Raw genomic sequence first — 23,782 nt, forward strand, 5'->3', positions numbered from 1 at the left:
GCACTAGGAGTTAAAGGGGGCGTGAAAGCGGGTCTCAACAAAGATGTGATGTGCTTATGATGCTAAAGGACGCCGCTTCACAAATATCCTCCAGCAAGATTTTCTTAGATGCGTTATCTGTAGTCAAAATTTGAACTTCCGTGTCTTCGCGCCTTCCCTCTCTCGTCACTTTTTGCACGCTGAAATGGCGGCTCCTCCGCCGGCACCTCGCCCCCTCGCTTCTGACATAACGAGCGCTGATTTCGGCGAAAGCCCAGCCGGCCCAGCGTCGCCTCTAGGCGCGGAAGTTTTAAAAATTGCATTGTAAATTATCGGCTAACTTTTGAGGCCATGTACGCGGCATGAACACTCGTTGGTTTGTACTCTACATAATGCAAGCATTTTATAGACAACCTCAAACACCCTTTTCAGCGACCATTTAACATTCAGTGGGGCCGAATAACCACGTTTCACTGTACAATATTATGTTGCAGCTGCTGCTAATTTAACAGGGGAGTGCATATTGCAACCGCGCAAAACGACGATGGACCAAGAGAAGATGGTTTGGTTTGGTTTATGGGGGTTTAACGTCCCAAAGCGACTTAGGCTATGAGGGACGCCGTAGTGAAGGGCTACGGAATTTTCGACCACCTGGGGTCTTTAACGTGCACTGACAAGGACGAAGAGAAGAATGCACAAGACACAACCCGCGTTGTGTCTTGTGCATTATTCTCTTCATCCCTCGTCGTTTTGCGCGGTTGCAATATGCACTCCCCTGTTAACCACCAACTAGCCCGCCTTTGCCTTTTAAATGCTGCTATAATTTCACAGATGGTGCATATTCCCCTCTCATGCCGGTGCAAGGTATACCACCGACAACGGTTTGGTTTCGTATAGAAGTTCAGATGTTTTTAACAAATATTTCGCAGAATTTTACGTAAAACTTGAGGCAAGATGCGAGTTCGCATTGTTCGCCAGTTTGACAAATTTCATCGGCACACCACGGATAAGGACAACGGCCGACCACCCGATGAGCAATGGAATCTCCCGATAAATGCCATCATCAGCTTAAAGCAGCACTGATGACGAATCAATTTAAAAAGCCTCTATGTTTCCAGCTGGATTATGGAACCGGCAATCGCGTCCAGCTGGAGCCAGTGCAAACGCAATTTCCAGCCACTTGAGCTGAAAATGCAGCCGGACAAGTAATTTTCCAGCAGGGTTTAAGTGTCACCATTTTCATACGTGACAACACTCTTGGGTGGAGTGCTTTCGAGCGTCCGTACAGCATCCAAGGCAGACATTGGCTGTACAGCGCGTCTTATATCAGCGGCTGCCCGGAGAGTTCTTAGCATCTGGCACAACGCCTTGCACCATGGCAAAGCTCCCAGCTACACCGCGGTAGCTCGCGGATAGACGCGCACATATGTGAGCAGAGAATTCCACTCAGGTGTTTTTGCGGAATGATGCTAGCTACGGAACTCGTCTACAGCGCGATACAGCGTCTGCCCGGAGAGTTCTTAGCATCTGGCCCAACGCCTTGCACCACGGCAAAGCTCCGAGCTACACCGCGGTAGCCCGCGGATAGACGCGCACATATGTGAGCAGAGAATTCCACTCACGTGTTTTTGCGGAATGATGCTAGCTACGGAACTCGTCTACAGCGCGATACAGCGTCTGCCCGGAGAGTTCTTAGCATCTGGCCCAACGCCTTGCACAACGGCAAAGCTCCGAGCTACACCGCGGATAGACGCGCACATATGTGAGCAGAGAATTCCACTCACGTGTTTTTGCGGAATGATGCTAGCTACGGAACTCGTCTACAGCGCGACACTGCGTCTGCCCAGAGAGTTCTTAGCATCTGGCGCAACGCCTTGCACCACGGCAAAGCTCCGAGCTACACCGCGGATAGACGCGCACATATGTGAGCAGAGAATTCCACTCACGTGTTTTTGCGGAATGATGCTAGCTACGGAACTCGTCTACAGCGCGACACAGCGTCTGCCCGGAGAGTTCTTAGCATCTGGCGCAACGCCTTGCACCACGGCAAAGCTCCGAGCTACACCGCGGTAGCCCGCGGATAGACGCGCACATATGTGAGCAGAGAATTCCACTCACGTGTTTTTTCGGAATGATGCTAGCTACGGAACTCGTCTACAGCGCGATACAGCGTCTGCCCGGAGAGTTCTTAGCATCTGGCCCAACGCCTTGCACAACGGCAAAGCTCCGAGCTACACCGCGGATAGACGCGCACATATGTGAGCAGAGAATTCCACTCACGTGTTTTTGCGGAATGATGCTAGCTACGGAACTCGTCTACAGCGCGACACTGCGTCTGCCCAGAGAGTTCTTAGCATCTGGCGCAACGCCTTGCACCACGGCAAAGCTCCGAGCTACACCGCGGATAGACGCGCACATATGTGAGCAGAGAATTCCACCCACGTGTTTTTGCGGAATGATGCTAGCTACGGAACTCGTCTACAGCGCGACACAGCGTCTGCCCGGAGAGTTCTTAGCATCTGGCGCAACGCCTTGCACCACGGCAAAGCTCCGAGCTACACCGCGGATAGACGCGCACATATGTGAGCAGAGAATTCCACTCACGTGTTTTTGCGGAATGATGCTAGCTACGGAAATCGTCTACAGCGCGACACAGCGTCTGCCCGGAGAGTTCTTAGCATCTGGCGCAACGCCTTGCACCACGGCAAAGCTCCGAGCTACACCGCGGATAGACGCGCACATATGTGAGCAGAGAATTCCACTCACGTGTTTTTGCGGAATGATGCTAGCTACGGAACTCGTCTACAGCGCGACACAGCGTCTGCCCGGAGTTCTTAGCATCTGGCGCAACGCCTTGCACCATGGCAAAGCTCCGAGCTACACCGCGGATAGACGCGCATATATGTGAGCAGAGAATTCCACTCACGTGTTTTTGCAGAATGATGCTAGCTGCGGAACTAGTCTACAGCGCGACACAGCGTCTGCCCGGAGAGTTCTTAGCATCTGGCCCAACGCCTTGCACCACGGCAAAGCTCCGAGCTACACCGCGGATAGACGCGCACATATGTGAGCAGAGAATTCCACTCACGTGTTTTTGCGGAATGATGCTAGCTACGGAACTCGTCTACAGCGCGACACAGCGTCTGCCCGGAGAGTTCTTAGCATCTGGCGCAACGCCTTGCACCACGGCAAAGCTCCGAGCTACACCGCGGATAGACGCGCACATATGTGAGCAGAGAATTCCACTCACGTGTTTTTGCGGAATGATGCTAGCTACGGAAATCGTCTACAGCGCGACACAGCGTCTGCCCGGAGAGTTCTTAGCATCTGGCGCAACGCCTTGCACCACGGCAAAGCTCCGAGCTACACCGCGGATAGACGCGCACATATGTGAGCAGAGAATTCCACTCACGTGTTTTTGCGGAATGATGCTAGCTACGGAACTCGTCTACAGCGCGACACAGCGTCTGCCCGGAGTTCTTAGCATCTGGCGCAACGCCTTGCACCATGGCAAAGCTCCGAGCTACACCGCGGATAGACGCGCATATATGTGAGCAGAGAATTCCACTCACGTGTTTTTGCAGAATAATGCTAGCTGCGGAACTCGTCTACAGCGCGGAGCAGCGTCTGCCCAGAGAGTTCTTAGCAACTGGCCCAACGCCTTGCACCACGGCAAAGCTCCGAGCTACACCGCGGATAGACGCGCACATATGTGAGCAGAGAATTCGACTCACGTGTTTTTACAGAATGATGCTAGCTGCGGAACTAGTCTACAGCGCGGAGCAGCGTCTGCCCAGAGAGTTCTTAGCAACTGGCCCAACGCCTTGCACCACGGCAAAGCTCCGAGCTACACCGCGGATAGACGCGCACATATGTGAGCAGAGAATTCGACTCACGTGTTTTTACAGAATGATGCTAGCTGCGGAACTAGTCTACAGCGCGACACAGCGTCTGCCCGGAGAGTTCTTAGCATCTGGCCCAACGCCTTGCACCACGGCAAAGCTCCGAGCTACACCGCGGATAGACGCGCACATATGTGAGCAGAGAATTCCACTCACGTGTTTTTGCAGAATGATGCTAGCTGCGGAACTAGTCTACAGCGCGACACAGCGTCTGCCCGGAGAGTTCTTAGCATCTGGCCCAACGCCTTGCACCACGGCAAAGCTCCGAGCTACACCGCGGATAGACGCGCACATATGTGAGCAGAGAATTCCACTCAAGAACTCAAGAACTCAAGAACTCAAGAGCATGCTCCGCACGCTCACTGCAGAGATCCAAAACCTAAAAATGGGAAAGAGTACCCCTCCTTCTCCACCGAGGAACCAATCGGTACCCCAAAAACAGGCACAGAAACAGACGCCCTCTCTCCCGCCTGCGAAGGCAGTAATCGCGCGCCCCGAGCCGAGGGACAACGAAGGGGAGAAAATGACTACTGAAACAATCAGGCCACCCCCGCAAAAACGCAAAGGGGATGAGACGGACCCGCTGGTGGCACTCGAAAGTAGAGTAGAAAAGAAACTAGAGGCTAGAGATGCTCAGTACGAAGCAAGATTCGAAAGAATCGAGACCCTCCTCACCCAACTAATGGGTGCAATGAATCAAATACAGACGCAACTCGCGCAATTCACTGCCGTGCAGAACGCCTTCAACGAGAGGCTAACTACATTAGGAAAGACAGTTACTCAAATACAGCAAAATGGACAGGCGCAGCAAAAATGAAAACACTCTGGTGTGGCAGTGGAACTGCCGCGGTTTCCAACGCAAGCGAGCGCTCTTGCAGCAGCACTTAGAGCAGATTGAAGAAAAACCTTTAGCTATAGCCCTTCAGGAAACGGGAAAGGGACCACCAAAATTATCGGGATATCAAGCGTTCCACAGTGACCGAGGAGAAAAATCTCGCGTCTCCACGCTAGTTAAAAGACATATAGCGGTAGTCGAGCATGAGGTCAACTCACGGGATATCGAAGCCGTATTAGTAGAAATTATCACCGGTCGCAAAGACAAGGCTAGTCTCTTCATCTTAAACGTGTACAGCACCCCCCAGCAAAGAAAGGCACGTTTCCGCGCCCTCTTCCGCAAGGCGATTAGAGCAGCTGGAAACAACACACTCATAATCTTAGGGGACTTCAATGCCGCCCACCAAGAATGGGGCTACAATAGACACGATCCCAAGGGCAGACAACTATGGGAGGACATACACGAACTTGGCCTCACCCTCCTGACGGACCCTAACTGCCCGTCCAGAGTGGGAAACAGCGTCTGTGCAGACACCACCCCGGATCTCACCCTTGGGAAAAACACGAGAGACGCGGCCTGGGAAAACACGGCTCAAAATTTAGGCAGCGACCACTTTATTCTGGCTCTCACCCTCAGCAAGGGCGTCAAAACACGTCGCCTCAAAAAACCCAAGATCACTGATTGGGACATGTTCAGGCAAATTAGAGAAAATGGTGAATCGGAAGGCGATATCCAAAACATAGAGCAATGGGCGGAGGAACTTAAGCAACAAGTCGAGAGGGCGACCACGACCCTGCGAGAAGACGATGCGCCAGCGACGGTTGATAGCAAACTCCTTCACATGTGGGAAGCGAAATGCGGCATGGAGAAACGCCTCCGGTCACAAAGATGGAACAGGAACCTTAGAAGAAGGATAGCAAGGCACAACAAAGAGATTGAGGATTACGCAGCAAAACTCTGCGAACAAAATTGGTGCAATAGATGTGACGAGATGGAAGGGAACATGAGTCTAGCTAATACGTGGAGTTTACTCAGACACCTGCTTGACCCTGATAATTCGAAAACCCAATCGGGCATAAGACTTACGAAAGCCAGGCACACGTTTGAGGGCTCGGACAGAGAACTCATGGCAAAATTAATTAATATGTACATAGGAGATACAAAAACCTCACTCCTGCCGGAGTACGAAGGACCCCCAAACGAGGCCCTAGACGCGCCGATCACGGAAGCGGAGGTTCGCGCCGAAATATTAGGCCTAAAAACAAAGTCGGCCCCTGGTCCAGATGGCATTACAAACAAGGTCCTCCGAAACTTGGACGATAATTCCATCCGAATGCTCACCAAATACATGAACATCGTATGGGACAGAGGCCGCCTCCCACAACAGTGGAAGACGGCAAACGTGATTTTAATACCGAAGCCGGGCAAACCCCCTAAGCTAGAAAACTTACGGCCAATCTCTCTAACATCCTGTATTGGGAAATTGATGGAACGGGTAGTCCAAACGCGCCTAACGCGTTTCATGGAGCTCAACGATCTGTGGCCGCACGAAATGGTAGGGTTCCGACCCGGCCTGTGCACACAAGATGTAATGCTCCGCTTGAGACACGACATCATAGAAAATAGCACCAAGGACGCGAGGGTAATATTAGGTCTCGACCTGACGAAGGCCTTCGATAACGTAAAACACGCGGCAATCCTCTCTGGCCTCGGAGAGCTGGGGGTCGGAAACAAAACGTACGGCTACATAAAGGACTTCCTGTCGGGTAGAACGATAAAAATAAGGTTTCAGGACATTGAATCCCCAACCGTCAAACTAGGTAGTAGGGGTACGCCGCAGGGTTCAGTGCTGTCCCCATTCCTCTTTAATGTTGCCATGCGAAATCTCCCGGCAGAATTGAGAAAAGTGGAAAACTTGAAATTCAGCATGTACGCGGACGACGTCAACCTATGGGTCACCCAGGGCAGCGACGCGAACATCGAGGAGCGCTTACAAACGGCAGCAGACACCGTAGTGTCCTATGCGGCTGAAAGGGGCCTCTCGTGCGCTCCCCAAAAATCGGAGCTCTTTATCTACAATCCGAAGGCGCTCAGGCACAAACGCCAGATAAACATCAACATAACAGTAGATGGCCAAACAGTGCCAAAAGTCGAGCAGATTAGGATCCTGGGGCTATTTCTACAAGCGGACGGGTACAATGATACAACGATAAAGAAATTGAGTGCGTACGCCACGCAAGTCATGGGTCTGTTCAGGAGAATCGCACTCAAGGGTCGAGGCCTTAAAGAACGAAGCCTCCTGAAACTAATGCAGGCTTACATCACTAGCCGCATATGCTACGCCACACCATTCCTAAACATCAGATCGGACGAAAAGCAGAAAATAGACGCACTCATCAGACGATGCGTGAAGAGGGCTCTGGGACTCCCCATCTCGACCTCTACTGAACGCCTCCTCGAAATGGGTGTGCACAATAATTGGACGGAGCTAGCGGAGGCTGTGCGCATGGCACAACTGGAAAGATTACGCAAATCTACCACGGGCAGAACCATCCTTGGCTGGGTGGGGCTGCAGTCAGACAGGGGGACATGCCAACACGCGGACATTCCACGAGGATGCCGCGAACACATAACAGTGCCCCCGCTACCTAAAAACATGCACCCCACATACAACGGGGAGAGGAGACGGAAGAGGGCCGAGACTCTCGCAAAAAACGCGGACAAAATAGGGCCGAAAGGAGTCGCCTACGTGGACGCGGCTAGCGGAAAGTTGGGGGCGGCGGTGGCTGCGGTCGTTGACGGCCGCGGCGTACCCGTCGCCGCCGCTTCCGTTAGAAGTCGAAACATAGACACGGCCGAAGAAGTTGCAATAGCGCTCGCTTGCGTTGGCACGGAAGCCAGTACGATCATTAGCGACAGCAAAACAGCAGTCTGGAACTTTGGAAAAGGGAGGGTCTCGAAGGAGGCAGTCAAAATCTTGGAAAAGGGAAAACTCGATAGACGAGTTCGAATAATTTGGACCCCCGCGCACGAATCCGTCCCCGGCAACGAGGCGGCGCACGAGCTAGCCCGAGCACTCTACTTCCGGGCAGCCGCAGAGCCGCCTGGTTGCGAAGGGATGGACGAGAGGCTGCAGACATACAAAGAGATCATAGAGCACTATAGACTTGGTAGACGGTCCCTGCCACCACCGGACCGAGCGCTAACAAACAGGGAGGCAGTCGCATGGCGGCGCCTGCAAGCTGGGAACTTCCCGAACCCCGTCTGGCTCTACCACACGCAAGTGGAGGAAAGAGCCGACGATAAATGCGCGACATGTGGAGAGAGGGGTACTTTAGACCACATAATCTGGCAATGCCCTGGTTCCCCGGGCGCCAAGGAGAACATAAGAAGTAGAGAAGCCTGGGAACTGATGCTGCGAAGCGAGTCCCTCGCCCACCAGCAGCAAGCCATCCGCCTGGCGGCTAAAGCCGCGAAGAAACACTGTCGCTTCGCCTGTCTTTAGTCGCGGAGACCCCGGCCCCCGTTCTCCAGGCCTGCGTGCCGGGGATGGGGAGTAGGGGGTCTCCTACATCGGTGGAAAATAAAGTTCTTACTCACTCACTCACTCAATAATTGGTTTTTTTTGGAAAGGAAATGGCGCAGTATCTGTCTCGTATAACTTTGGACACCTGAACCGCGTCGTAAGGGAAGGGATAAAGGAGGGAGTGAAAGAAGAAAGGAAGAATAGGTGCCTTAGTGGAGGGCTCCGGAATAATTTCTACCACCTCGGGATCTCTAACGTGCACTGACATCGCACAGCACACGGGCGCCTTCGCGTTTTTCCTCCATAAAAACGCAGCCGCCGCGGTCGGGTTCGAACCCGGGACCTCCGGATCAGTAGTCGAGCGCCCTAACCACTGAGCCACCGCGGCAGGGATAAAGGAGGGAGTGAAAGAAGAAAGGGTTGCCGTAGTGGAGGGCTACTTAATAATTTCGACCACCTGGGGATCTTTAACGTGCACTGACAAGGACGAAGAGAAGAATGCACAAGACACAACCCGCGTTGTGTCTTGTGCACTCTTCTCTTCATCCCTCGTCGTTTTGCGCGGTTGCAATATGCACTCCCCTGTTAACCACCAACTAGCCCGCCTTTGCCTTTTAAATGCTGCTATAATTTCACAGATGGTGCATATTCCCCTCTCATGCCGGCGCATGGTGTACCACCGACAACGGTTTGGTTTCGTATAGAAGTTCAGATGTTTTTAACAAATATTTCGAAGAATTTTTCGTAAAACCTGAGGCAAGATGCGAGTTCGCATTGTTCGCCAGTTTGACAAATTTCATCGGCACACCTCGGATAAGGACAACGGCCGATCACCCGATGAGCAGTGGAATCTTCCGATAAATGCCATCATCAGCTAAAAGCACAACTGATGACGAATCAATTTAAAAAGCCTCTACGTTTCCAGCTGGATTATGGAACCGGCAATCGCGGCCAGCTGCAGCCAGTGCAAACGCAATTTCCAGCCACCTAATTGAGCTGAAAATGCAGCTGGACAAGTAATTTTCCAGCAGGGTTTAAGTGTCACCATTTTCATATGTGACAACACTCTTGGGTAAAGTGCTTTCGAGCGTCCGTACAGCATCCAAGGCAGGCATTGGCTGCAGCGCGCTGCGGAACTCGTCTACAGCGCGTCTTACATCTGCGTCTGCCCGGAAAGTTCTTAGCATCTGGCACAACGCCTTACACCACGGCAAAGCTCCGAGCTACACCGCGGATAGACGCGCACATATGTGAGCAGAGAATTCCACTCACGTGTTTTTGCAGAATAATGCTAGCTGCGGAACTCGTCTACAGCGCGACACAGCGTCTGCCCGGAGAGTTCTTAGCATCTGGCCCAACGCCTTACGCCACGGCAAAGCTCCGAGCTACACCGCGGATAGACGCGCACATATGTGAGCAGAGAATTCCACTCACGTGTTTTTGCAGAATAATGCTAGCTGCGGAACTCGCCTACAGCGCGACACAGCGTCTGCCCGGAGAGATCTTAGCATCTGGCCCAACGCCTTGCACCACGGCAAAGCTCCGAGCTACACCGCGGATAGACGCGCACATATGTGAGCAGAGAATTCCACTCACGTGTTTTTGCAGAATAATGCTAGCTGCGGACCTCGTCTACAGCGCGACACAGCGTCTGCCCAGAGAGTTCTTAGCATCTGGCCCAACGCCTTGCACCACGGCAAAGCTCCGAGCTACACCACGGATAGACGCGCACATATGTGAGCAGAGAATTCCACTCACGTGTTTTTGCCGAATAATGCTAGCTGCGGAACTCGTCTACAGCGCGACACAGCGTCTGCGGCCGGAGAGTTCTTAGCATCTGGCCCAACGCCTTGCACCACGGCAAAGCTTCGAGCTACACCGCGGATAGACGCGCACATATGTGAGCAGAGAATTCGACTCACGTGTTTTTGCAGAATAATGCTAGCTGCGGAACTCATCTACAGCGCGACGCAGCGTCTGCCCAGAGAGTTCTTAGCATCTGGCCCAACGCCTTGCACCACGGCAAAGCTCCGAGCTACACCGCGGATAGACGCGCACATATGTGAGCAGAGAATTCCACTCTCGTGTTTTTGCAGAATAATGCTAGCTGCGGAACTCGTCTACAGCGCGACACAGCGTCTGCGGCCGGAGAGTTCTTAGCATCTGGCCCAACGCCTTGCACCACGGCAAAGCTCCGAGCTACACCGCGGATAGACGCGCACATATGTGAGCAGAGAATTCCACTCACGTGTTTTTGCAGAATGATGCTAGCTGCGGAACTAGTCTACAGCGCGACACAGCGTCTGCCCGAGAGTTCTTAGCATCTGGCCCAACGCCTTGCACCACGGCAAAGCTCCGAGCTACACCGCGGATAGACGCGCACATATGTGAGCAGAGAATTCCACTCACGTGTTTTTGCAGAATGATGCTAGCTGCGGAACTAGTCTACAGCGCGACACAGCGTCTGCGGCCGGAGAGTTCTTAGCATCTGGCCCAACGCCTTGCACCACGGCAAAGCTCCGAGCTACACCGCGGATAGACGCGCAGATATGTGAGCAGAGAATTCCACTCACGTGTTTTTGCGGAATGATGCTTGCTACGGAACTCGTCTACAGCGCGACGCAGCGTCTGCCCAGGGAGTTCTTAGCATCTGGCCCAACGCCTTGCACCACGGCAAAGCTGCGAGCTACACCGCGGTAGCCCGCGGATAGACGCGCACATATGTGAGCAGAAAATTCCACTCACGTGTTTTTGCAGAATGATGCTAGCTGCGGAACTCGTCTACAGCGCGACACAGCGTCTGCGGCCGGAGAGCTCTTAGCATCTGGCCCAACGCCTTGCACCACGGCAAAGCTCCGAGCTACACCGCGGATAGAGGCGCACATATGTGAGCAGAGAATTCCACTCACGTGTTTTTGCGGAATGATGCTAGCTGCGGAACTAGTCTACAGCGCGACACAGCGTCTGCCCGGAGAGTTCTTAGCATCTGGCCCAACGCCTTGCACTACGGCAAAGCTCCGAGCTACACCGCGGATAGACGCGCACATATGTGAGCAGAGAATTCCACTCACGTGTTTTTGCAGAATAATGCTAGCTGCGGAACTCGTCTACAGCGCGACACAGCGTCTGCCCGGAGAGCTCTTAGCATCTGGCCCAACGCCTTGCACCACGGCAAAGCTCCGAGCTACACCGCGGATAGAGGCGCACATATGTGAGCAGAGAATTCCACTCACGTGTTTTTGCAGAATAATGCTAGGTGCGGAACTCGTCTACAGCGCGACGCAGCGTCTGCCCAGAGAGTTCTTAGCATCTGGCCCAACGCCTTGCACCACGGCAAGGCTCCGAGCTACACCGCGGATAGACGCGCACATATGTGAGCAGAGAATTCCACTCACGTGTTTTTGCAGAATAATGCTAGCTGCGGAACTCGTCTACAGCGCGACGCAGCGTCTGCCCAGGGAGTTCTTAGCATCTGGCCCAACGCCTTGAACCACGGCAAAGCTGCGAGCTACACCGCGGATAGACGCGCACATATGTGAGCAGAAAATTCCACTTACGTGTTTTTGCAGAATGATGCTAGCTGCGGAACTCGTCTACAGCGCGACGCAGCGTCTGCCCAGAGTGTTCTTAGCATCTGGCCCAACGCCTTGCACCACGGCAAGGCTCCGAGCTACACCGCGGACTGACGCGCACATATGTGAGCAGAGAATTCCACTCACGTGTTTTTGCAGAATAATGCTAGCTGCGGAACTCGTCTACAGCGCGACACAGCGTCTGCCCGGAGAGCTCTTAGCATCTGGCCCAACGCCTTGCACCACGGCAAAGCTCCGAGCTACACCGCGGATAGAGGCGCACATATCTGAGCAGAGAATTCCACTCACGTGTTTTTGCAGAATAATGCTAGCTGCGGAACTCGTCTACAGCGCGACGCAGCGTCTGCCCAGAGAGTTCTTAGCATCTGGCCCAACGCCTTGCACCACGGCAAGGCTCCGAGCTACACCGCGGATAGACGCGCACATATGTGAGCAGAGAATTCCACTCACGTGTTTTTGCAGAATAATGCTAGCTGCGGAACTCGTCTACAGCGCGACGCGGCGTCTGCCCAGAGAGTTCTTAGCATCTGGCCCAACGCCTTGCACCACGGCAAAGCTCCGAGCTACACCGTGGATAGACGCGCACATATGTGAGCAGAGAATTCCACTCACGTGTTTTTGCAGAATGATGCTAGCTGCGGAACTAGTCTACAGCGCGACACAGCGTCTGCCCGCAGAGTTCTTAGCATCTGGCCCAACGCCTTGCACCACGGCAAAGCTCCGAGCTACACCGCGGATAGACGCGCACATATGTGAGCAGAGAATTCCACTCACGTGTTTTTGCGGAAAGATGCTATACGACGGCCGTCGCCAAGTCCATACGATGGGCCCTTAATTCAAGGCTCTACATTGTACAAAGTCAGGGAACGAAGGTATGCATGTACTCACCATTGCAGCCACTCATAATCTGTTTCGTTGGACCGAATAAAACCGACGCGTATGCAAACTGTCTGACCCACGGCACGACTCTCGACCTATCCAGACAACTGCAACGCGCATGGAAGCGCCGTACCACGGCAGCCGATTTCAGCTCGACGCAGATTGCACCCACTTATGCGATCGCAACGGCGCGTTCTGTACGCAATGGGCTCGTTTGCTTGATATGTCCGAACATAGTCAAAAGCCTTTCAGTTAAAAATGAAAGCTGCACAAACCTGTCTATAATTTTGATTGTTGCTTTATAATTATAATTAGTCTTTGGGGAAAGGAAAATGTTGCAGTATCTCTCTCATATATCGTTGGACACCTGAACCGCGCCGTAATAATAATAATAATAATTGGTTTTTTTGGGAAAGGAAATGGCGCAGTATCTGTCTCGTATATCTTTGGACACCTGAACCGCGTCGTAAGGGAAGGGATAAAGGAGGGAGTGAAAGAAGAAAGGAAGAATAGGTGCCTTAGTGGAGGGCTCCGGAATAATTTCTACCACCTCGGGATCTCTAACGTGCACTGACATCGCACAGCACACGGGCGCCTTCGCGTTTTTCCTCCATAAAAACGCAGCCGCCGCGGTCGGGTTCGAACCCGGGAACTCCGGATCAGTAGTCGAGCGCCCTAACCACTGAGCCACCGTGGCAGGGATAAAGGAGGGAGTGAAAGAAGAAAGGGTTGCCGTAGTGGAGGGCTACTTAATAATTTCGACCACCTGGGGATCTTTAACGTGCACTGACAAGGACGAAGAGAAGAATGCACAAGACACAACCCGCGTTGTGTCTTGTGCATTCTTCTCTTCATCCCTCGTCGTTTTGCGCGGTTGCAATATGCACTCCCCTGTTAACCACCAACTAGCCCGCCTTTGCCTTTTAAATGCTGCTATAATTTCACAGATGGTGCATATTCCCCTCTCATGCCGGCGCATGGTGTACCACCGACAACGGTTTGGTTTCGTATAGAAGTTCAGATGTTTTTAACAAATATTTCGCAGAATTTTTCGTAAAACTTGAGGCAAGATGCGAGTTCGCATTGTTCGCCAGTTTGACAAATTTCATCGGCACACCTCGGATATGGACAACGGCCGATCACCCGATGAGCAGTGGAATCTTCCGATAAATGCCATCATCAGCTAAAAGCACAACTGATGACGAATCAATTTAAAAAGCCTCTACGTTTCCAGCTGGATTATGGAACCGGCAATCGCGGCCAGCTGGAGCCAGTGCAAAGGCGATTTCCAGCCACTTAATTGAGCTGAAAAATGCAGCTGGACAAGTAATTTTCCAGCAGGGTTTAAGTGTCACCATTTTCATATGTGACAACACTCTTGGGTAAAGTGCTTTCGAGCGTCCGTACAGCATCCAAGGCAGGCATTGGCTGCAGCGCGCTGCGGAACTCGTCTACAGCGCGTCTTACATCTGCGTCTGCCCGGAAAGTTCTTAGCATCTGGCACAATGCCTTACACCACGGCAAAGCTCCGAGCTACACCGCGGATAGACGCGCACATATGTGAGCAGAGAATTCCACTCACGTGTTTTTGCAGAATAATGCTAGCTGCGGAACTCGTCTACAGCGCGACACAGCGTCTGCCCGGAGAGTTCTTAGCATCTGGCCCAACGCCTTGCACCACGGCAAAGCTCCGAGCTACACCGCGGATAGACGCGCACATATGTGAGCAGAGAATTCCACTCACGTGTTTTTGCGGAATGATGCTAGCTACGCAACTCCTCTACAGCGCGGCACAGCGTCTGCCCGGAGTGTTCTTAGCATCTGGCCCAACGCCTTGCACCACGGCAAAGCTCCGAGCTACACCGCGGATAGACGCGCACATATGTGAGCAGAGAATTCCACTCACGTGTTTTTGCAGAATAATGGTAGCTGCGGAACTCGTCTACAGCGCGACACAGCGTCTGCCCGGAGAGTTCTTAGCATCTGGCCCAACGCCTTGCACCACGGCAAAGCTCTGAGCTACACCGCGGATAGACGCGCACATATGTGAGCAGAGAATTCCACTCACGTGTTCTTGCAGAATAATGCTAGCTGCGGAACTCGTCTACAGCGCGACACAGCGTCTGCCCAGAGAGTTCTTAGCATCTGGCCCAACGCCTTGCACCACGGCAAAGCTCCGAGCTACACCACGGATAGACGCGCACATATGTGAGCAGAGAATTCCACTCACGTTTTTTGCAGAATAATGCTAGCTGCGGAACTCGTCTACAGCGCGAGGCAGCGTCTGCCCAGAGAGTTCTTAGCATCTGGCCCAACGCCTTGCACCACGGCAAAGCTCCGAGCTACACCGCGGATAGACGCGCACATATGTGAGCAGAGAATTCCACTCACGTGTTTTTGCAGAATAATGCTAGCTGCGGAACTCGTCTACAGGGCGACACAGCGTCTGCCCGGAGAGTTCTTAGCATCTGGCCCAACGCCTTGCACCACGGCAAAGCTCCGAGCTACACCGCGGATAGACGCGCACATATGTGAGCAGAGAATTCCACTCACGTGTTTTTGCAGAATAATGCTAGCTGCGGAACTCGTCTACAGCGCGACGCAGCGTCTGCCCAGAGAGTTCTTAGCATCTCGCCCAACGCCTTGCACCACGGCAAAGCTCCGAGCTACACCGCGGATAGACGCGCACATATGTGAGCAGAGAATTCCACTCACGTGTTTTTGCAGAATAATGCTAGCTGCGGAACTCGTCTACAGCGCGACACAGCTTCTGCCCGGAGAGTTCTTAGCATCTGGCCCAACGCCTTGCACCACGGCAAAGCTCCGAGCTACACCGCGGATAGACGCGCACATATGTGAGCAGAGAATTCCACTCACGTGTTTTTGCAGAATAATGCCAGCTGCGGAACTCGTCTACAGCGCGACACAGCGTCTGCCCGGAGAGCTCTTAGCATCTGGCCCAACGCCTTGCACCACGGCAAAGCTCCGAGCTACACCGCGGATAGAGGCGCACATATGTGAGCAGAGAATTCCACTCACGTGTTTTGCAGAATAATGCTAGCTGCGGAACTCGTCTACAGCGCGACGCAGCGTCTGCCCAGAGAGTTCTTAGCATCTGGCCCAACGCCTTGCACCACGGCAAGGCTACGAGCTACACCGCGGATAGACGCGCACATATGTGAGCAGAGAATTCCACTCACGTGTTTTTGCAGAATAATGCTAGCTGCGGAACTCGTCTACAGCGCGACGCAGCGTCTGCCCAGAGAGTTCTTAGCATCTGGCCCAACGCCTTGCACCACGGCAAAGCTGCGAGCTACACCGCGGTAGCCCGCGGATAGACGCGCACATATGTGAGCAGAAAATTCCACTCACGTGTTTTTGCAGAATAATGCTAGCTGCGGAACTCGTCTACAGCGCGACACAGCGTCTGCGGCCGGAGAGCTCTTAGCATCTGGCCCAACGCCTCGCACCACGGCAAAGCTCCGAGCTACACCGCGGATAGACGCGCACATATGTGAGCAGAGAATTCCACTCGTGTTTTTGCAGAATAACGCTAGCTGCGGAACTCGTCTACAGCGCGACGACGCGTCTGCCCAGAGAGTTCTTAGCATCTGGCCCAACGTCTTGCACCACGGCAAGGCTCCGAGCTACACCGCGGATAGACGCGCACATATGTGAGCAGAGAATTCCACTCACGTGTTTTTGCAGAATAATGCTAGCAGCGGAACTCGTCTACAGTGCGACGCGGCGTCTGCCCAGAGAGTTCTTAGCATCTGGCCCAACGCCTTGCACCACGGCAAAGCTCCGAGCTACACCGTGGATAGACGCGCACATATGTGAGCAGAGAATTCCACTCACGTGTTTTTGCAGAATGATGCTAGCTGCGGAACTAGTCTACAGCGCGACACAGCGCCTGCCCGCAGAGTTCTTAGCATCTGGCCCAACGCCTTGCACCACGGCAAAGCTCCGAGCTACACCGCGGATAGACGCGCACATATGTGAGCAGAGAATTCCACTCACGTGTTTTTGCGGAAAGATGCTATACGACGGCCGTCGCCAAGTCCATACGATGGGCCCTTAATTCAAGGCTCTACATTGTACAAAGTCAGGGAACGAAGGTATGCATGTACTCACCATTGCAGCCACTCGTAATCTGTTTCGTTGGACCGAATAAAACCGACGCGTATGCTAACTGTCTGACCCACGGCACGACTCTCGACCTATCCAGACAACTGCAACGCGCATGGAAGCGCCGTACCACGGCAGCCGATTTCAGCTCGACGCAGATTGCACCCACTCATGCGATCGCAACGGCGCGATCTGTACGCAATGGGCTCGTTTGCTTGATATGTCCGAACATAGTCAAGAGCCTTTCAGTTAAAAATGAAAGCTGCACAAACCTGTCTATAATTTTGATTGTTGCTTTATAATTATAATTAGTTTTTGGGGAAAGGAAAATGGTGCAGTATCTCTCTCATATATCGTTGGACACCTGAAGCGCGCCGTAATAATAATAATAATAATTGGTTTTTTTGGGAAAGGAAATGGCGCAGTATCTGTCTCGTATATCTTTGGACACCTGAACCGCGTCGTAAGGGAAGGGATAAAGGAGGGAGTGAAAGAAGAAAGGAAGAATAGGTGCCTTAGTGGAGGGCTCCGGAATAATTTCTACCACCTCGGGATCTCTAACGTGCACTGACATCGCACAGCACACGGGCGCCTTCGCGTTTTTCCTCCATAAAAACGCAGCCGCCGCGGTCGGGTTCGAACCCGGGAACTCCGGATCAGTAGTCGAGCGCCCTAACCACTGAGCCACCGCGGCAGGGATAAAGGAGGGAGTGAAAGAAGAAAGGGTTGCCGTAGTGGAGGGCTACTTAATAATTTCGACCACCTGGGGATCTTTAACGTGCACTGACAAGGACGAAGAGAAGAATGCACAAGACACAACCCGCGTTGTGTCTTGTGCATTCTTCTCTTCATCCCTCGTCGTTTTGCGCGGTTGCAATATGCACTCCCCTGTTAACCACCAACTAGCCCGCCTTTGCCTTTTAAATGCTGCTATAATTTCACAGATGGTGCATATTCCCCTCTCATGCCGGCGCATGGTGTACCACCGACAACGGTTTGGTTTCGTATAGAAGTTCAGATGTTTTTAACAAATATTTCGAAGAATTTTTCGTAAAACTTGAGGCAAGATGCGAGTTCGCATTGTTCGCCAGTTTGACAAATTTCATCGGCACACCTCGGATAAGGACAACGGCCGATCACCCGATGAGCAGTGGAATCTTCCGATAAATGCCATCATCAGCTAAAAGCACAACTGATGACGAATCAATTTAAAAAGCCTCTACGTTTCCAGCTGGATTATGGAACCGGCAATCGCGGCCAGCTGGAGCCAGTGCAAACGCAATTTCCAGCCACTTAATTGAGCTGAAAATGCAGCTGGACAAGTAATTTTCCAGCAGGGTTTAAGTGTCACCATTTTCATATGTGACAACACTCTTGGGTAAAGTGCTTTCGAGCGTCCGTACAGCATCCAAGGCAGGCATTGGCTGCAGCGCGCTGCGGAACTCGTCTACAGCGCGTCTTACATCTGCGTCTGCCCGGAAAGTTCTTAGCATCTGGCACAACGCCTTACACCACGGCAAAGCTCCGAGCTACACCGCGGATAGACGCGCACATATGTGAGCAGAGAATTCCACTCACGTGTTTTTGCAGAATAATGCTAGCTGCGGAACTCGTCTACAGCGCGATACAGCGTCTGCCCGGAGAGTTCTTAGCATCTGGCCCAACGCCTTGCACCACGGCAAAGCTCCGAGCTACACCGCGGATAGACGCGCACATATGTGAGCAGAGAATTCCACTCACGTGTTTTTGCAGAATAATGCTAGCTGCGGAACTCGTCTACAGCGCGACACAGCGTCTGCCCAGAGAGTTCTTAGCATCTGGCCCAACGCCTTGCACCACGGCAAAGCTCCGAGCTACACCACGGATAGACGCGCACATATGTGAGCACAGAATTCCACTCACGTGTTTTTGCAGAATAATGCTAGCTGCGGAACTCGTCTACAGCGCGACGCAGCGTCTGCCCAGAGAGTTCTTAGCATCTGGCCCAACGCCTTGCACCACGGCAAAGCTCCGAGCTACACCACGGATAGACGCGCACATATGCGAGCACAGAATTCCACTCACGTGTTTTTGCAGAATAATGCTAGCTGCGGAACTCGTCTATAGCGCGAGGCAGCGTCTGCCCAGAGAGTTCTTAGCATCTGGCCCAACGCCTTGCACCACGGCAAAGCTCCGAGCTACACCGCGGATAGACGCGCACATATGTGAGCAGAGAATTCCACTCACGTGTTTTTGCAGAATAATGCTAGCTGCGGAACTCGTCTACAGGGCGACACAGCGTCTGCCCGGAGAGTTCTTAGCATCTGGCCCAACGCCTTGCACCACGGCAAAGCTCCGAGCTACACCGCGGATAGACGCGCACATATGTGAGCAGAGAATTCCACTCACGTGTTTTTGCGGAATGATGCTAGCTGCGGAACTCGTCTACAGCGCGACGCAGCGTCTGCCCAGGGAGTTCTTAGCATCTGGCCCAACGCCTTGCACCACGGCAAAGCTGCGAGCTACACCGCGGTAGCCCGCGGATAGACGCGCACATATGTGAGCAGAAAATTCCACTCACGTGTTTTTGCAGAATGATGCTAGCTGCGGAACTCGTCTACAGCGCGACGCAGCGTCTGCCCAGAGTGTTCTTAGCATCTGGCCCAACGCCTTGCACCACGGCAAGGCTCCGAGCTACACCGGGGATAGACGCGCACATATGTGAGCAGAGAATTCCACTCACGTGTTTTTGCAGAATAATGCTAGCTGCGGAACTCGTCTACAGCGCGACGCAGCGTCTGCCCAGAGAGTTCTTAGCATCTGGCCCAACGCCTTGCACCACGGCAAGGCTCCGAGCTACACCGCGGATAGACGCGCACATATGTGAGCAGAGAATTCCACTCACGTGTTTTTGCAGAATAATGCTAGCTGCGGAACTCGTCTACAGCGCGAAACAGCGTCTGCCCAGAGAGTTCTTAGCATCTGGCCCAACGCCTTGCACCACGGCAAGGCTCCGAGCTACACCGCGGATAGACGCGCACATATGTGAGCAGAGAATTCCACTCACGTGTTTTTGCAGAATAATGCTAGCTGCGGAACTCGTCTACAGCGCGACGCGGCGTCTGCCCAGAGAGTTCTTAGCATCTGGCCCAACGCCTTGCACCACGGCAAAGCTCCGAGCTACACCGCGGATAGACGCGCACATATGTGAGCAGAGAATTCCACTCACGTGTTTTTGCGGAAAGATGCTATACGACGGCCGTCGCCAAGTCCATACGATGGGCCCTTAATTCAAGGCTCTACATTGTACAAAGTCAGGGAACGAAGGTATGCATGTACTCACCATTGCAGCCACTCGTAATCTGTTTCGTTGGACCGAATAAAACCGACGCGTATGCAAACTGTCTGACCCACGGCACGACTCTCGACCTATCCAGACAACTGCAACGCGCATGGAAGCGCCGTACCACGGCAGCCGATTTCAGCTCGACGCAGATTGCACCCACTTATGCGATCGCAACGGCGCGTTCTGTACGCAATGGGCTCGTTTGCTTGATATGTCCGAACATAGTCAAGAGCCTTTCAGTTAAAAATGAAAGCTGCACAAACCTGTCTATAATTTTGATTGTTGCTTTATAATTATAATTAATTTTTTGGGGAAAGGAAAATGTTGCAGTATCTCTCTCATATATCGTTGGACACCTGAACCGCGCCGTAATAATAATAATAATAATAATTGTTTTTTTTGGGAAAGGAAATGGCGCAGTATCTGTCTCGTATATCTTTGGACACCTGAACCGCGTCGTAAGGGAAGGGATAAAGGAGGGAGTGAAAGAAGAAAGGAAGAATAGGTGCCTTAGTGGAGGGCTCCGGAATAATTTCTACCACCTCGGGATCTCTAACGTGCACTGACATCGCACAGCACACGGGCGCCTTCGCGTTTTTCCTCCATAAAAACGCAGCCGCCGCGGTCGGGTTCGAACCCGGGAATTCCGGATCAGTAGTCGAGCGCCCTAACCACTGAGCCACCGCGGCAGGGATAAAGGAGGGAGTGAAACAAGAAAGGGTTGCCGTAGTGGAGGGCTACTTAATAATTTCGACCACCTGGGGATCTTTAACGTGCACTGACAAGGACGAAGAGAAGAATGCACAAGACACAACCCGCGTTGTGTCTTGTGCATTCTTCTCTTCATCCCTCGTCGTTTTGCGCGGTTGCAATATGCACTCCCCTGTTAACCACCAACTAGCCCGCCTTTGCCTTTTAAATGCTGCTATAATTTCACAGATGGTGCATATTCCCCTCTCATGCCGGCGCATGGTGTACCACCGACAACGGTTTGGTTTCGTATAGAAGTTCAGATGTTTTTAACAAATATTTCGAAGAATTTTTCGTAAAACTTGAGGCAAGATGCGAGTTCGCATTGTTCGCCAGTTTGACAAATTTCATCGGCACACCTCGGATAAGGACAACGGCCGATCACCCGATGAGCAGTGGAATCTTCCGATAAATGCCATCATCAGCTAAAAGCACAACTGATGACGAATCAATTTAAAAAGCCTCTACGTTTCCAGCTGGATTATGGAACCGGCAATCGCGGCCAGCTGGAGCCAGTGCAAACGCAATTTCCAGCCACCTAATTGAGCTGAAAATGCAGCTGGACAAGTAATTTTCCAGCAGGGTTTAAGTGTCACCATTTTCATATGTGACAACACTCTTGGGTAAAGTGCTTTCGAGCGTCCGTACAGCATCCAAGGCAGGCATTGGCTGCAGCGCGCTGCGGAACTCGTCTACAGCGCGTCTTACATCTGCGTCTGCCCGGAAAGTTCTTAGCATCTGGCACAACGCCTTACACCACGGCAAAGCTCCGAGCTACACCGCGGATAGACGCGCACATATGTGAGCAGAGAATTCCACTCACGTGTTTTTGCAGAATAATGCTAGCTGCGGAACTCGTCTACAGCGCGACACAGCGTCTGCCCGGAGAGTTCTTAGCATCTGGCCCAACGCCTTGCACCACGGCAAGGCTCCGAGCTACACCGCGGATAGACGCGCACATATGTGAGCAGAGAATTCCACTCACGTGTTTTTGCAGAATAATGCTAGCTGCGGAACTCGTCTACAGCGCGACGCAGCGTCTGCCCAGAGAGTTCTTAGCATCTGGCCCAACGCCTTGCACCACGGCAAGGCTCCGAGCTACACCGCGGATAGACGCGCACATATGTGAGCAGAGAATTCCACTCACGTGTTTTTGCAGAATAATGCTAGCTGCGGAACTCGTCTACAGCGCGACACAGCGTCTGCCCAGAGAGTTCTTAGCATCTGGCCCAACGCCTTGCACCACGGCAAGGCTCCGAGCTACACCGCGGATAGACGCGCACATATGTGAGCAGAGAATTCCACTCACGTGTTTTTGCAGAATAATGCTAGCTGCGGAACTCGTCTACAGCGCGACACAGCGTCTGCCCGGAGAGCTCTTAGCATCTGGCCCAACGCCTTGCACCACGGCAAAGCTCCGAGCTACACCGCGGATAGAGGCGCACATATGTGAGCAGAGAATTCCACTCACGTGTTTTGCAGAATAATGCTAGCTGCGGAACTCGTCTACAGCGCGACGCAGCGTCTGCCCAGGGAGTTCTTAGCATCTGGCCCAACGCCTTGCACCACGGCAAAGCTGCGAGCTACACCGCGGATAGAGGCGCACATATGTGAGCAGAGAATTCCACTCACGTGTTTTGCAGAATAATGCTAGCTGCGGAACTCGTCTACAGCGCGACACAGCGTCTGCCCGGAGAGTTCTTAGCATCTGGCCCAACGCCTTGCACCACGGCAAGGCTCCGAGCTACACCGCGGATAGACGCGCACATATGTGAGCAGAGAATTCCACTCACGTGTTTTTGCAGAATAATGCTAGCTGCGGAACTCGTCTACAGCGCGACGCAGCGTCTGCCCAGAGAGTTCTTAGCATCTGGCCCAACGCCTTGCACCACGGCAAGGCTCCGAGCTACACCGCGGATAGACGCGCACATATGTGAGCAGAGAATTCCACTCACGTGTTTTTGCAGAATAATGCTAGCTGCGGAACTCGTCTACAGCGCGACGCGGCGTCTGCCCAGAGAGTTCTTAGCATCTGGCCCAACGCCTTGCACCACGGCAAAGCTCCGAGCTACACCGTGGATAGACGCGCACATATGTGAGCAGAGAATTCCACTCACGTGTTTTTGCAGAATGATGCTAGCTGCGGAACTAGTCTACAGCGCGACACAGCGTCTGCCCGGAGAGCTCTTAGCATCTGGCCCAACGCCTTGCACCACGGCAAAGCTCCGAGCTACACCGCGGATAGAGGCGCACATATGTGAGCAGAGAATTCCACTCACGTGTTTTGCAGAATAATGCTAGCTGCGGAACTCGTCTACAGCGCGACGCAGCGTCTGCCCAGGGAGTTCTTAGCATCTGGCCCAACGCCTTGCACCACGGCAAAGCTGCGAGCTACACCGCGGTAGCCCGCGGATAGACGCGCACATATGTGAGCAGAAAATTCCACTCACGTGTTTTTGCAGAATAATGCTAGCTGCGGAACTCGTCTACAGCGCGACACAGCGTCTGCGGCCGGAGAGCTCTTAGCATCTGGCCCAACGCCTTGCACCACGGCAAAGCTCCGAGCTACACCGCGGATAGAGGCGCACATATGTGAGCAGAGAATTCCACTCACGTGTTTTTGCGGAATGATGCTAGCTACGGAACTCGTCTACAGCGCGACACAGCGTCTGCCCGGAGTGTTCTTAGCATCTGGCCCAACGCCTTGCACTACGGCAAAGCTCCGAGCTACACCGCGGATAGACGCGCACATATGTGAGCAGAGAATTCCACTCACGTGTTTTTGCGGAATGATGCTAGCTACGGAACTCGTCTACAGCGCGACACAGCGTCTGCCCGGAGTGTTCTTAGCATCTGGCCCAACGC

The 23,782-nt window shown here is 53.0% G+C and overlaps 1 protein-coding gene and 1 non-coding gene across 2 annotated transcripts in view; both read right to left on the reverse strand.

Annotated features, from left to right (window-relative positions):
- LOC144128295 (MSL complex subunit 3-like) overlaps nt 1–16,894 on the reverse strand; it is a 40,235-nt gene extending 23,341 nt beyond the window's left edge. Inside the window, exon 1 of the mRNA XM_077661604.1 lies at nt 16,849–16,894. Coding sequence (XP_077517730.1) covers nt 16,849–16,851 — 3 coding nt within the window. The 5' untranslated portion in view covers nt 16,852–16,894. The remainder of the gene's footprint in view (nt 1–16,848) is intronic.
- Nucleotides 8,559–8,630, reverse strand: TRNAS-ACU (transfer RNA serine (anticodon ACU)). Its single transcript has one exon. It is a non-coding gene; the product is annotated as a tRNA-Ser (tRNA).
- Nucleotides 16,895–23,782: the final 6,888 nt, after the last annotated feature.

The sequence above is a fragment of the Amblyomma americanum genome, chromosome 4, assembly GCF_052857255.1.
Source record: "Amblyomma americanum isolate KBUSLIRL-KWMA chromosome 4, ASM5285725v1, whole genome shotgun sequence".
NCBI classification, from domain to species: Eukaryota; Metazoa; Arthropoda; class Arachnida; order Ixodida; family Ixodidae; genus Amblyomma; species Amblyomma americanum.